The following is a 12,283-nucleotide window of genomic DNA, read 5'->3' as shown; positions in this document are numbered from 1 at the left end:
AAGAGTTTCAGCCTACAGTTCAGTCCATTGTGGCTCATGTTGTGCTGTCAAAACACAGATAATGCTGCCGGTACAGATTAATGTGTTTCAGCTGAGGTCAGTCAAACTGTCGAAGACATCACTTAAGTAAATAATATTCTTGTTTTCAGGGGTTTTTCCTGACCGTGTCCCCGGAGTCCATCCTAAAGGTGGCGAAGCATGCTTCAGATAACAACAAAATCTTCTGCATGAACCTCTCGGCACCTTTCATCAGCCAGTTCTTCAAAGAGCCCTTGATGGAGGTCATGCCTTACGTTGACATCTTGTTTGGCAACGAGACGGTAAGTAAAACGAGACAAGTGCTCAGTCAGGCCTCTTTAGGACAGATAGTCTGTTTGCTAACACATTGTTTTGATTACGATGTATAGTACATGTGTTTCTGTGTGCACGCTTACATTTATCTTCACAATGAAGGTTATATTTTTAGTTGTCTTTGACTGTTGTGTTTTTAGTCATTTAGTCAGATGTCTCAAAAACATTTTGACTGAAATGTCAAAACCACAGATGTTAGCATGCTGATATGCTAAATTCAGATGTTGAACATGGTAAACATCATACCTGCTACACATTCGCTTGTGATTGTGAGCATATTGGCATGCTGACATTAGCACTTAGCTGCTAGAGCTGCTAGCATGGCTGTAGACTCTTATACTTGTTTTTTATTACTACAAGTTAAGTAAATATTTGAATGAGCCTGAAAGAAAAACAACTCTTATTACGATTTTTATTATGCATTACCTCAGCCATACCCAAACGACATCAAAGAATCAGTGGCGGCAAAGGCCGACTGTTGTGTCGCCTCATGTCGCCTGTGTCCCAGCCAAAAACTTGCATGTGAACACACCGCAAGGACTACAGTCAGCAGTCAACTAGCACGTACATTCTGCAGCTGCGTGACAGGAAATAACTCACCATACCAGCAGAAAGCTATAGTCTGTATTCTTCATTCAAAAGGGCAAACCGGAAGATCGACAGGACATATTCAAGGTGTTAGTTAGCGAGTTAGCACATTAACAACACAACCAGATGTTGACAGAACAAAGGGTACTTACAAACTGTTCCTGCTAAAGAGCTCAATGGCTAAAAACATAATGTTACCAAATATAACAAGTTCGTTTGACTAAAGCAACTTGTTTGTTTTCTTCACTTCCGTTTCTCCTCGTGGGCACTGAGCTGAACTGTCGGTCGGAGTGATTTCACTCACCGTCGGGCTCCGCCGTCGATTCAACATGCTGTATCAGCCAAAAAACAGCAGTCAAGGGCCAGCTAGTGCCAATGGTGCATGACAAACCACAGAAATAAGGACAGACGCTCACTGACGGCCCGACATTAATCAAAAGCCGACCAAGCTTGGTGTGTCAGGGCACCTAAGTATAATTTTCCAGATTCTTGTAGACATAGCCTATTTGATGTAAATTTAGACAAGACATGTTAAAGGTTGCACTACTGAAACCCAATCCTGATACTCATTAAACCCCTAAAAGCTCATCTTTTTTCATCAAAATTACATATTGTAATAGCTTAGATGTAACTTCACACCTTTCCTCATGTAGTTCGGCAGATCTATGAATGTGCAATTAGTCCCTGTTTTTGTCTCCACCCGCCCCTCAGCTGCTCGCCTGAAGCTCAAGCGTACCTGCTCACCTTTGACTCTGCTCATCAGACACACAAACCTCTGCTTATAGACGGCAATGGGTAACTTGACTATGTATCAAACAGCTGATAATGTGTTGCTAATGTTAGATAAACCTTGTTCCTGATCACCAGCTCTGACAATTGAAACGAAAGTGAAACTTAGCTGACAAAATACTGATAGGTTGCTACATCTGGCTCCTTCTTTGGTAACTATTATTTTACTGTAACGTTATAGGATTGGTTCCTTTTGGTTTGTGACGTAACAGGCTGTCAATGATACGTACATGACAGCTTAGGGGAGGGATGCTCAGCCCTGGCGTTGACTGCTTAGTTCACTAATGACATGTCTTGTAGCATATAAAAAAACAACATATGGACATGTTATCAAGGTTAAAAACTTGATTTTCACTGGAGTGAGTCTTTAAATGGCCCTGACTCAGCGGTCATAAGTGTGTTTTGAACTTAAGCACAATTCATCCTTGTACAAACCCTAATATTCCCAGTCAGGATTAAGGCTTTCTCCCCAAAAAAGCCAAACCTGCTGGATGCAGATTAAACACCTCTGAGTATTTTCCATTATTCATACAACAAATTCAAAGGATTTTGCAGTCGCAGTAGGGTTATGTGTTCTCTAAGTGCTTTAAAGTTTATATATATGTATCAACTCACCTTGTTTAAAGCAAAATCAAAATGTCATGTTCACTGTTTCACTCCACTCGTTGCTCTCCTCAGTATCCATTGAACTTCTCACTTATCACTGCCCCATAAAGAGATGAATAAGAATTAGCCCCAGTAATCATTCATCTCAATCGCGTCACCATTTCATGCCAGTTGATCTATTGATTTTTCTCGCCTCTGTGGAAGTGAGCGGCTGGTTGGGGGTCAAGCTGTGGTCACAGACCGTGGTGCTGCTGGGAAGTATCCTCTAACAGGCCAGCTGAGCTTGACTCTGAGGCACCGCCTGGACAAACTGCACCTTCGGGGTGGGAGAGAGGGGAGGAGGGGAGTGGATGATCACTGGACTGAACTCGCCTCCCCACTGCTAAAGCTACTAAACAGAGCCCTGTGTTCGGGTTAGAGATGGGGTCCACAGACCAGGACAGAGCTGGAAGAAACTGCTCAGCATTTGAGGATTTATTGCTGTTGCTGACTTCAGCTTTTTCCTCTTTTCTTTCCTCTCCCAACACAAGACCTCCCTTTTACATATGCACATCTCTCTCACTCCCTAATTGCTGTGAGGAACGATTCTGTCTCCTAAACCACGGTGTACATTTTGCAAGCGTTATGTATTTTCGGGTGGGTGGTACTGTAACTGTTTGCTTAAGAAGTTTGCTCACACCTCCAGTCATTACAGTTTAATGACTCTGGATAATTGCAATGCATGTTTGTTGAAGGAGATTATCTTTTGGAGTCTCTGTCGGGGCTTGCTCTCCGGAATTGAACCCGGCTAAGACCGCCAAAATAAGAGATTCAGTGGGAAACAGAGCAGATATTCACAGCTTGCCTGCCTCAAGCAGTGAGGTCTTCCAGGGTCTATATAGGACTAATGCCTGTCCAGAGTGTTTTGACTCCTTTTGGCCTTCCTCTGTGTTGGCTGCTGGGAGGAGGGAGCGGGGAATGACTGCTCATACAGTCGAGCCCCAGACCTCCCATTGTGCACAAGCCAGACAAGGTTGGCGGTCATGCAGTGGTGCATGGTGAGTGACAGGCAACAGGGCTGCCTCGCCCACGCTCGCCCCCCTCCGGCCCCCCTGGCCGTCCTCTCACCCCAACTTCCACCCCCCAAAGTGATGGATCAGCCTCAGCCAGCGATGCTTTCATAACAAGTCAGTGACAGTCAGGATCACGCAGACTGACTCCTATAGCCTTGCAGAATGTGCCATAAGGGGAGGCTAATGTGTCTGCCTGTCTCTGCCTCCCTCTCCCACTCTTACTGAGTCACGATACAGAGCTGCACACACTTGGGGGAATATGTTAAAAGCAGCTGTAAGATCTCATGTTTTGAAAGTGACTAATAATAATTTTGGGGAAGATTTTGAGAATGGAGTGCTGCATTATTTGTCATGACTATGGGATCTTGTTTCACTCAGATTTCCTTTTTGATCGTTTGAAATTCCAAATCAGACGTGCAACACCACAGCCTCCAAAAAAATGTCAATAGCCTCTGTTTCCTCCCTTGTTTTAGCCTGCTTCTGATGTTGAAATGTGTCTGTGTGTCTGACTGAGTCTACCCTTGGTAATTCTGCTGTAACTCGATCCTGCTGGTACTTGTTTGAAACCTGGCATCAGCAGGCCCTGCCTGGCCTATCGGCAGCCTCGTACTTATATAACAGTCTCCCATCCATCCTGTAATTACTGCCTTTTTGGGGCATAGTGTAGTGTCTGTTCCTTCACTGGTGGGGGGGGTGGAGAGGCTAGCGACGCCGTCTCTGCGTTGCCAAGGCCTCTGAGATGGTGCCGACAGAGGCACATAGACATCAGACGCTACTCCACTTAATTGGCAAACATGTCGTGTGATAACCTGGGAACAGCACAGGCCTAATTGAGTCCTCCTGCGCTGTCCTCCTCTGACTACCTGACATGGAACCCAGGGCATTACATTTCCCTCCATTTAATGGCTGCAGTTAATTAGGCCCGAATGAGGGAATCATTACCGCTGGAAAAACCACATGCCAGTGGATTCGCCGATAAAATTAGCCACAATTTGCTTTTGCTATTTGAGCATAAGAGATAAACCACACAATAGGGGGGAAGGATTGGACCATTACTGCCAGATTTGTATTGTGGAATTTTAGACATATCATAGACAAATGGAACGATTAATCAAGACTGAATTAATCACCCTGACTGATGTTTTTTTAAGCCAGGATTCATGGCTTTCTCAATTTAGATCATTTCATGAGCTAGGGCTCCTTCTTTTTTTTCTTTTTTTTTTATCTGCGCAAATGGTTTAAAAATATGCTTCCTTAATAAAACGGTACCGCAGATGAGGAGCTTAGTTTTTTTGCCCCACAGCCAATACCCAACAACCTCCTCGCTCCCCTGCCATTAACATTATATACCACCCCCATACAGGAGCTCTTCATGCCTCCCATTGCCGTCCAATGTGTTCTGCAGCTCCACACTCAGAGGGAGCTTATTTTTATGGGTCCCAGCCCCGTCTTCCAAACGAGAGACAGCCATTGTAATTGAATACTCAATAGGTGAGCCATTTAACAAAAGTGGAAATGGCATTCGGCTATGTATTAATGTGCTTTGCTGAGGCAAAAGGAGCCATCATCATTTCAATGTTCAAGCTGTTTTAAAAGAGCATTTAGCCTGCCATCTCTCCAGGCCATGAGAGCAAAATGACACGGATTTCTTCTTCCTCTGTACTTTGTGTGAATGTTCCTCGCCTAATATTTTGTATGGTTATCTCGCTTATTTTCCCATCCATCCCTCAGCACCTCTCCCTGATCTAGGTGGAGGGATACAAGCAGCTCTACAGAAGGTTATTGTCATGAAAAGCCCCTCAGGCGTTTTGGCTCTCAGCCCTATTTTTCTCCATCTGCATGCAGTGTGTGTGGGGTGGTGGGGGCTCTAATGATTTTTCCAGGACACGCTGAAGTGGGTGTACAAGTATATATATGTGTGTTTGTGTGGATGGAGGGAAAAAAAGGCAGGCAGAGGAGATACATGGGCAATATGGCGTCATTTCTTAACATCTCTCCAGATTCGTCATTTGGCTTTGTTTGTTTGAGAGACTGCTTGGAAGCCTTATCTCTGTGGCGAGGCCCGTGGCTGTTTATCGCCTCTGTGACGTGAGCGGGACCGTGGAAGTGCGTGCTCTCTGCTGTCAGTATGTGTGGGTGATGGCAAGTTCACTAAAGACCCCTTAGGGTATGAGGGGTGTTCTCGCAAAAAAAAAAAAAAAAAAGAGAATAGGAGGAAGAATTTCCCCTTGACAGCTCACCCACAGCGGACTGGAGATGTACTTCTCAACGGTAGCTTGAGGAAAATATCCTGTCTCACTGCCTAAAACAAAGAGATGTGAGAGCCAGATTAGCGTATTACTGAAACAGCTTTCCTTTTAGGCTCTTCTCTCTCTCCTCCTGTCAGAGCTGTCTGCAGAGAACGGGGTAGAACATGAGACATTAACCTCCATGTGTTTATTCACAAGGCCCCACAGGCCAACTGGGAGGATGAACACAGAACCATCTCTAAAGCTGGCGAAGCGGAACAATCACAATGTGTCATTGGAGGAAAAGACATGAAGTATTAGCTGCTGCTCTCCTTTGTGTCTTTCACAACTTAATTTTAATTGAATGTGCTATTTCTGTGGTGAGTCACATGCCTTCCGCTCAGCGCCAGAGTACATTGACCTTCAGTGTGACGTACAGTCAGTGAGTTGTATGATGAGTCATAGCGCACATTAGCTGTGATGATTTGCTAAATGCAAAAGCTGCCTTGTTTTATTTATTTCCTTTTATTTTTTGCTGAATATTAGTGGATCCCAAATCCCAAGACCAGGAAAGAAAGAAGAAAAGCAAGTGCTACATAATTATTTTCAATAGCTTTTCTCTAATCTGTCATTAGTTGAACTGCTCTCAATTCATAAACGTGACAAATTAGGCGGCAGCAATTAGTCGATTAATCGATTAGTCAATCTGAATAAGATGAATCGCCAACTGTTTGTCAAACATTTGCTGGTTCCAGCTCCTTAAATGAGAGAATTTCCTGCTTTTCTTTGTCATTTATGATTGTAAATGATGTACGATGTAGTTAATTTAGTCGTTGTAGATATCGTTGGGTTTTGGACTGTTGGTTGAACAGAAGAAACAATCTGGAGACATCACTTAAAGCTCTGGAACCTGTGATGAGCATTTTTAACAATTTTTCAGACGAAATAATGAATCAAATAATCATGAAAATAATGGGCAGATTAATAGTTAATGAAAATAATGGTAGTTGCAGCCCTATGACAAATAGAGCTGCAAAGATGAAGCAATTAATCGAGTAGTTGTCAACTATTAAATTAACTGCCAGCTAATTTGATAATAATTAATCAGTTTGAGTTTTTTAAGAAAAAAAAAAAAGGTCAAATTTTCTGATTCCAGCCTTTTAAATGTGAATATTTTCTGGTGTCTTTACTCCTCCATGATCCTTTTCACACCTAAAAGACTGATCCATAGTCCACATTTTTGTTACATTGCATACAGTTCATCTGGTTAGTTTTGGTTTCACATTGCAATTATGTGAGGGCACTGAAGAATTACTCATGACATAGCTATGTTCTATCATCATCATCTAAATGAGCTGTGTGTCCCTATACTGTACCTTGATTAGTCTGTAGATTGACGATTCCATCATCTTATAGCCCTTCTCTCACATCCTCTGGGAAAATAATTAAAAAGTGTCAGAGTTTTAGTGAGTTTTTCCAACAGACTCCTTATAAAGCCACCTCCGACTCTTCCCTTGTGCTACTGCGGCTAATTCTGTTATGTTGCATTGGTCATGGACAAACTGAAACCAACAGTGTGCATTTATTACCACTCCACAACTTCACTTCTGATTTCTCCTGTGCTCCAATTGCTTACACCTGTCTGCTCTGAGTTCAGCCACCGTCACTCTCTCTGTTGATAAACTAAACACTACAAACCAAAGTGCTACACTACTCTTATCACATAACAATAGCCTGCCAAAACTTCCTGTAATTGGCTTGAAAGTCCGAACCATCCAAAAACGAACCGAACCATGGTTCAGTTTGTTCCATACCAAGACCACCTCTTTTCAGTGGACCAAGGTTCAACTTTTTGGTCTGGACCGTGGTCTGAAGGAGGTTTCACACCCTTAAATTTGGTTTGGCTCAAACTAAAAAGTCAAACAGTCCGCACTAAATGAGGTAGGTGTGAAAGGGCCTTAGGACAGTAAACTGAATATCTTTGAGTTATGGACGAAACAAGACTTTTGAAGACGTCATCTTGGGCTGTGGAACACTTTTTGACATTTTTCCCCATTTTATGACATTTTATAGACCAAACAACTATTGGTAAAATAATTGATGTATTAATCGACATTGAAAAGTATCTGTACTCATAAGTATGTTGCAGATCAACATAGCTTGTCCTTAAGGTGAGACTGTTTAAATTTTGCTGATGTTGAATTTCCAGGATTGTCTTGACTCAGTTTTAATTACATCAGAGTTTCCCAACTGGTTTGCCTCTGGTCACAGTCCACACATAATCCTCACAGACCCACTTAACACCCAATTAACTCATTTCCATTCATCCATTCTGAATCATGAATGGATGAAAACCCATGACCTTATTGTGGTGAGGAGCCACTGCTAACCACTGTGTTGCTCTAGCTGAACTATTACTACTACTAAAATAACAAAAGTACAACTGGGCTTAAGGCTCAATGAAATAAGAGGTATTGCAGTAAGAGAGTGAAGTTAGGGCTGGAAGCCAACTGTGAACAAACACAAACTATTGTAGTTACAACTAATTCAGCTCATTCAGGCTTTTTGATGAAGTTGACCCACATATTGTGACCCACTCAGAATTAACCTGTGGTCCATTAACCTGTGACCCACTAGCTGGGAACCACAGAATTACATCATTAGGCAGTCTGACTGAGAGCAAGTCAAAGAAGCCCCCCAGAAACAGCACTCAGGTGTGCATGAATTTTGGCATTGTAGCCACAAGTGCAAGCCACATGATACCCACTAGAACCAAATAAAAAGTGACAGTGAAATGATTAATATATTTTTCTGCACATCACAAACACGGCTCTTTGTATTCACAATCACATTTTTTGCTATTGGGTCTAATAAAAATGGAAAACTCACGTGAATGTTTCCATCCATCTATTAATTAGCTTCCGTTTTTCTGGGGTCGGCTCGTAGGGGCAGCAGGCTAATCATATTCCAGATCCTCCTGGGGGATCCTCCAGCATTCCAGGCCAGAGAGATATATATTCTCTTCAGCATGTTCTGGGTCTATCTCTGGACCCCCTACCAAATGGATGTCCCCGCAAAAGTTCTAACAGGAAGATCAGATGTCTAATCCACCTCAACTGGTCCCTTTCAATGTGAAGAAGGGACGGTATTCGACGGTATGGAACTCATGCATGGGGCAGAAACTCACTTTACGGTATAGAACCATGGCCTTAGACTTCGAGGTACTGACTCTCATCCCAATCATCCACCCCAGTGTGTTCTGGCGGTTACAGTCTGATGAAGCCATCACATCATCTGCAAAGAGCAGAGATGCAATTCTAAAGTCCCCAAACGGGACTCTCTCCTCCCCCAGCTGTGCCTTGAGATCCTGTCCATGAATATGACAAACAGAATTTGTGACAAGGGACAGCTCTGGCGAAGGCCAACACCCAATGAAACATGTTTGATTCTGTGTCGAGTATACGCACACAGCTCTCACTTAGGACCGGATAGCTCATGGTACAGCTTACTTCAGTTGTACCACCACAGGACTCTACTCTAAGTTGTATCAGTGAATTATTTTCCTGCAGTTCATTTGGACAGGAGCCAGCAGTAAAGCCAGAGAACTAACTCTAATCCTCATGTGTGAAAGGAAGCCTGAAAAACTTTTTCGGTGTATGTGCCCAGTGAGCATCTTTCATTGGAGTAAATAGGTTGCCTCCTTGGAACACTTTATCCAGTCATCCATGCCACCAGCAGGAAACAACTAACATGCCTCCTGCTGTGGTGTTTGTTTTATTGTTGTGATAAAACAGTTGAAATGTTGGACATGCCTAATTGTAGTCTAACAGAAGCAGAAGTAGTGAACAGTCGTAAAGTTAGCAGACTGACTCATTTATATCAGTTAAATCAAGTCAGGTCAGTTTTATTTATATAGCACATAAAAAACAACAGCAGTTGACCCAAAGTGCTCTCCAGTCGAGACAGATGGGTTAGAATCTGCCTCAATACAGGCATACATGATTAAAGAGATAAAAGCTACATAAAGGGCAGTGATACACAATGTTATACAATAAAACAATAATAGAGAGAAGGCAAGACTACAAGTGGAAACCTAAAGCAGCTAACATGATAAAATCAAAGCCAAAGGGGACTTGACAAAAGCCATGGGGCAGCCTCAGACTGAACTAAAGCAAGTGAAAAAGGTGGGTCTTTAAATTTGATTTAGATTGTTAATAGTGGAACAGGACTTAATGTGGGATAGGAGGTTGTTCCAGAGCCTGGGAGCAGCAACAGAAACTCATGTACAGAGTTGCCTTTCTTTCAAAAATCTTAAAAAAGGTGATATGGGAAGAGGATTGGAAAGTGGCTGCTAGATTTGCGTCACTCACCAGCCAAAAAACAATGGTAATCTATTGAGTGGCTGGTTGATTTTGGAATCTACCAGCTGCAGTGGCAGGTGGACAAAAAAGTAAACTTCCAACCCTGCATGGAACGTAGGATTTTATTGGCATAAGGTATAGCTTGCAACACTACGTGTATTTTATGCAAAAACTTTCTCAAACTTGGCACGGATGGAATCAAGACAGTGGAATCCCACGTGCAGGATAAGAAACACAAAGTCGGCAAGAAAACTAGCCAGCTCCAGATATTTATCAGATCTCTTCTACCCTTGTCTCTGCTACAAGACAAATAAAAGTTACGTTTGATGTCACAATAAACGTTCATTCATTCGTTCGCTCTTCATAACCACTTATCCTGTTAAGGGTCGAGAATGTGCTGGAGCCAATCTCAGACGTCACTGAGGAAGGCGGAGTACACTCTGGACAGGTCGGCAGACTATCACAAGGCTGACACATAGACAGACAACCATTCACACTCACACCTACCAGCAATTTGGAGTAACCAATTAACCGAACATGCATGTCTTTGGATCGTGGGAGGAAGTCAGAGAACCCAGAGAAAAAGGGGAGGACATACAAACATGGGCCCTGTTCGTCCATTGGATTCAAACCCTCTTTCTGTAAGTTTGCTTAACCAACTTTATTTTTGTAAGAGGAATATTTTGTTATTTCCTTTTTTTCAAAACTAACATAGTGTCACTTTAAAGGGTCACTAGCCCAAAAAGGTTGTGAACCACTACTCGATCAAATGAAGCATCGCTACAAGATACTGCTACAATTAAACCATCAGCCTTTTCCTGTGTGTATAGAGGCAGAGAGAGGATTCAGTACAGAAGAATGATCTCTCCAACATTCCTCTGTTTTTCCTGGCCTGTCTGTTTGCGAGTCATGGTACTTTGGGAGCCAGCATGGCTCCACCAGAGGAGTCCGACTAACCACTGTAATTGTGCCGTGCTGAAGCCGCCTTCCCCAACCCTGGGATTGAACCATGAAATATTCGAAAATGCCGGGGTTAAGAGAGGGGGGTCTTTGGCAGTGCAACGTGAAATGTGAGACCATAGAGCATCTTTAACAAGGAGGCGGATAGAAAGCCAGCCAGCCTGCGAGTCGGGCAGCCAGGGCACACGGTGGAGTCCTCTGAAGGAGAATAATTATGGATGTAAGAGGAGATATTGCGCTGGGAGCAGATCAATAGTGCCCACGTTCTGCTGGCGCTGAGGCCAGTGTATTTCTGTCACAGCAGGAGAGAGTGCAGGATATCAGCTTGTTGCTGGAGGGACTCGCATAAGTTTGAACACCGGCGGGCTTCCCAGATAGCCTTACAACCCCCATGCCTGTCCTCCCCCCTCCAAATCACTGCTGCTTGGAGTTTGGCTGGTTGCTTTCCCCCCATCTCCAATCCTCTTATCCACACAGAGTTGGCGGCAGGACTGGCCTTTGTCTACACATGATTGTATTCCCACAGTCCAGGCTATGCAGTCATGTTTTCCAGTGTCATTTGGAGGACTCCCCTATTCTCCCCATGGTTAGAAAACACTGGATAAGATAAGTGACAAAGACATAATCAACAATACCAATTTAATTTGGCCATAGATAATAAAACCCTATGGGATTTATGTTAGAAATGTTGCGTAGCTCCATCTCCCCGTTGCTCCCGCTTAAACTGAATGAAATGATTGTTTTTCTGATTTATTATGGCTTTTTTGATTGCATCATGTAAATATTTCCTTCTAGAAGACCCATGGGGTTATTTCACTCCCCCTGCAACATCTATCACATGTAAGCTGTGTGCATAAATGTGAAATGATTTAGCCTTCTTGTTGAAGGGCCCCTGCCCTCCATGCAGCTTTTCATCTGGCAAATGGCCATCTTATGCCACATCAACACGTTGGACATCATCTCAATTTTTGTATGGCCAATTTATTCAGACAAAGCTCTCATGTCCCCTGTGCACACAAATGGTTTGAATTACTCTGAGAGCTTTTTTTTTCCCTCCCTGGGTTTTTCATTGTCTGAAGCATGCAAGTCCCTCCAGAGCAGATCTTTGTTTCTCATTAGGGGGTAAATAGAGCAGGCCAAATGCTCATATGTTTATTATACACAGGAGGGCATGGTCACTGTTCTCAACAGTTCAGCGCAGGAGGGAAAAAAAAAAAAGCAGTTTGCTTTCTTGACCTTTTGTTTGCAGCGCCTGCAACCAAATGTCTGTTGAATTTACTGGATAATAAGCTGCGAGAAAACTGATGGACTGCGATGAAGTTGGGTTCAACCTCATCAAAAGTTTTTA

General features: G+C 43.1%; 1 protein-coding gene across 2 annotated transcripts in view; it reads left to right on the top strand.

Moving 5' to 3' along the window:
• LOC126400112 (adenosine kinase-like) overlaps positions 1–12,283 on the top strand; it is a 143,456-nt gene that overhangs the window by 98,085 nt on the left and 33,088 nt on the right. For both annotated transcript variants that reach the window (XM_050060587.1, XM_050060588.1), the window contains one exon: positions 150–320. In XM_050060587.1, the coding sequence (XP_049916544.1) occupies positions 150–320 (171 nt within the window). The remainder of the gene's footprint in view (positions 1–149; positions 321–12,283) is intronic.

The sequence above is a fragment of the Epinephelus moara genome, chromosome 13 (assembly GCF_006386435.1).
Source record: "Epinephelus moara isolate mb chromosome 13, YSFRI_EMoa_1.0, whole genome shotgun sequence".
Taxonomy (NCBI): domain Eukaryota; kingdom Metazoa; phylum Chordata; class Actinopteri; order Perciformes; family Serranidae; genus Epinephelus; species Epinephelus moara.
Note: the sequence above shows the minus strand (reverse complement) of the source record. Positions and strands in the feature narration are given on the sequence as shown.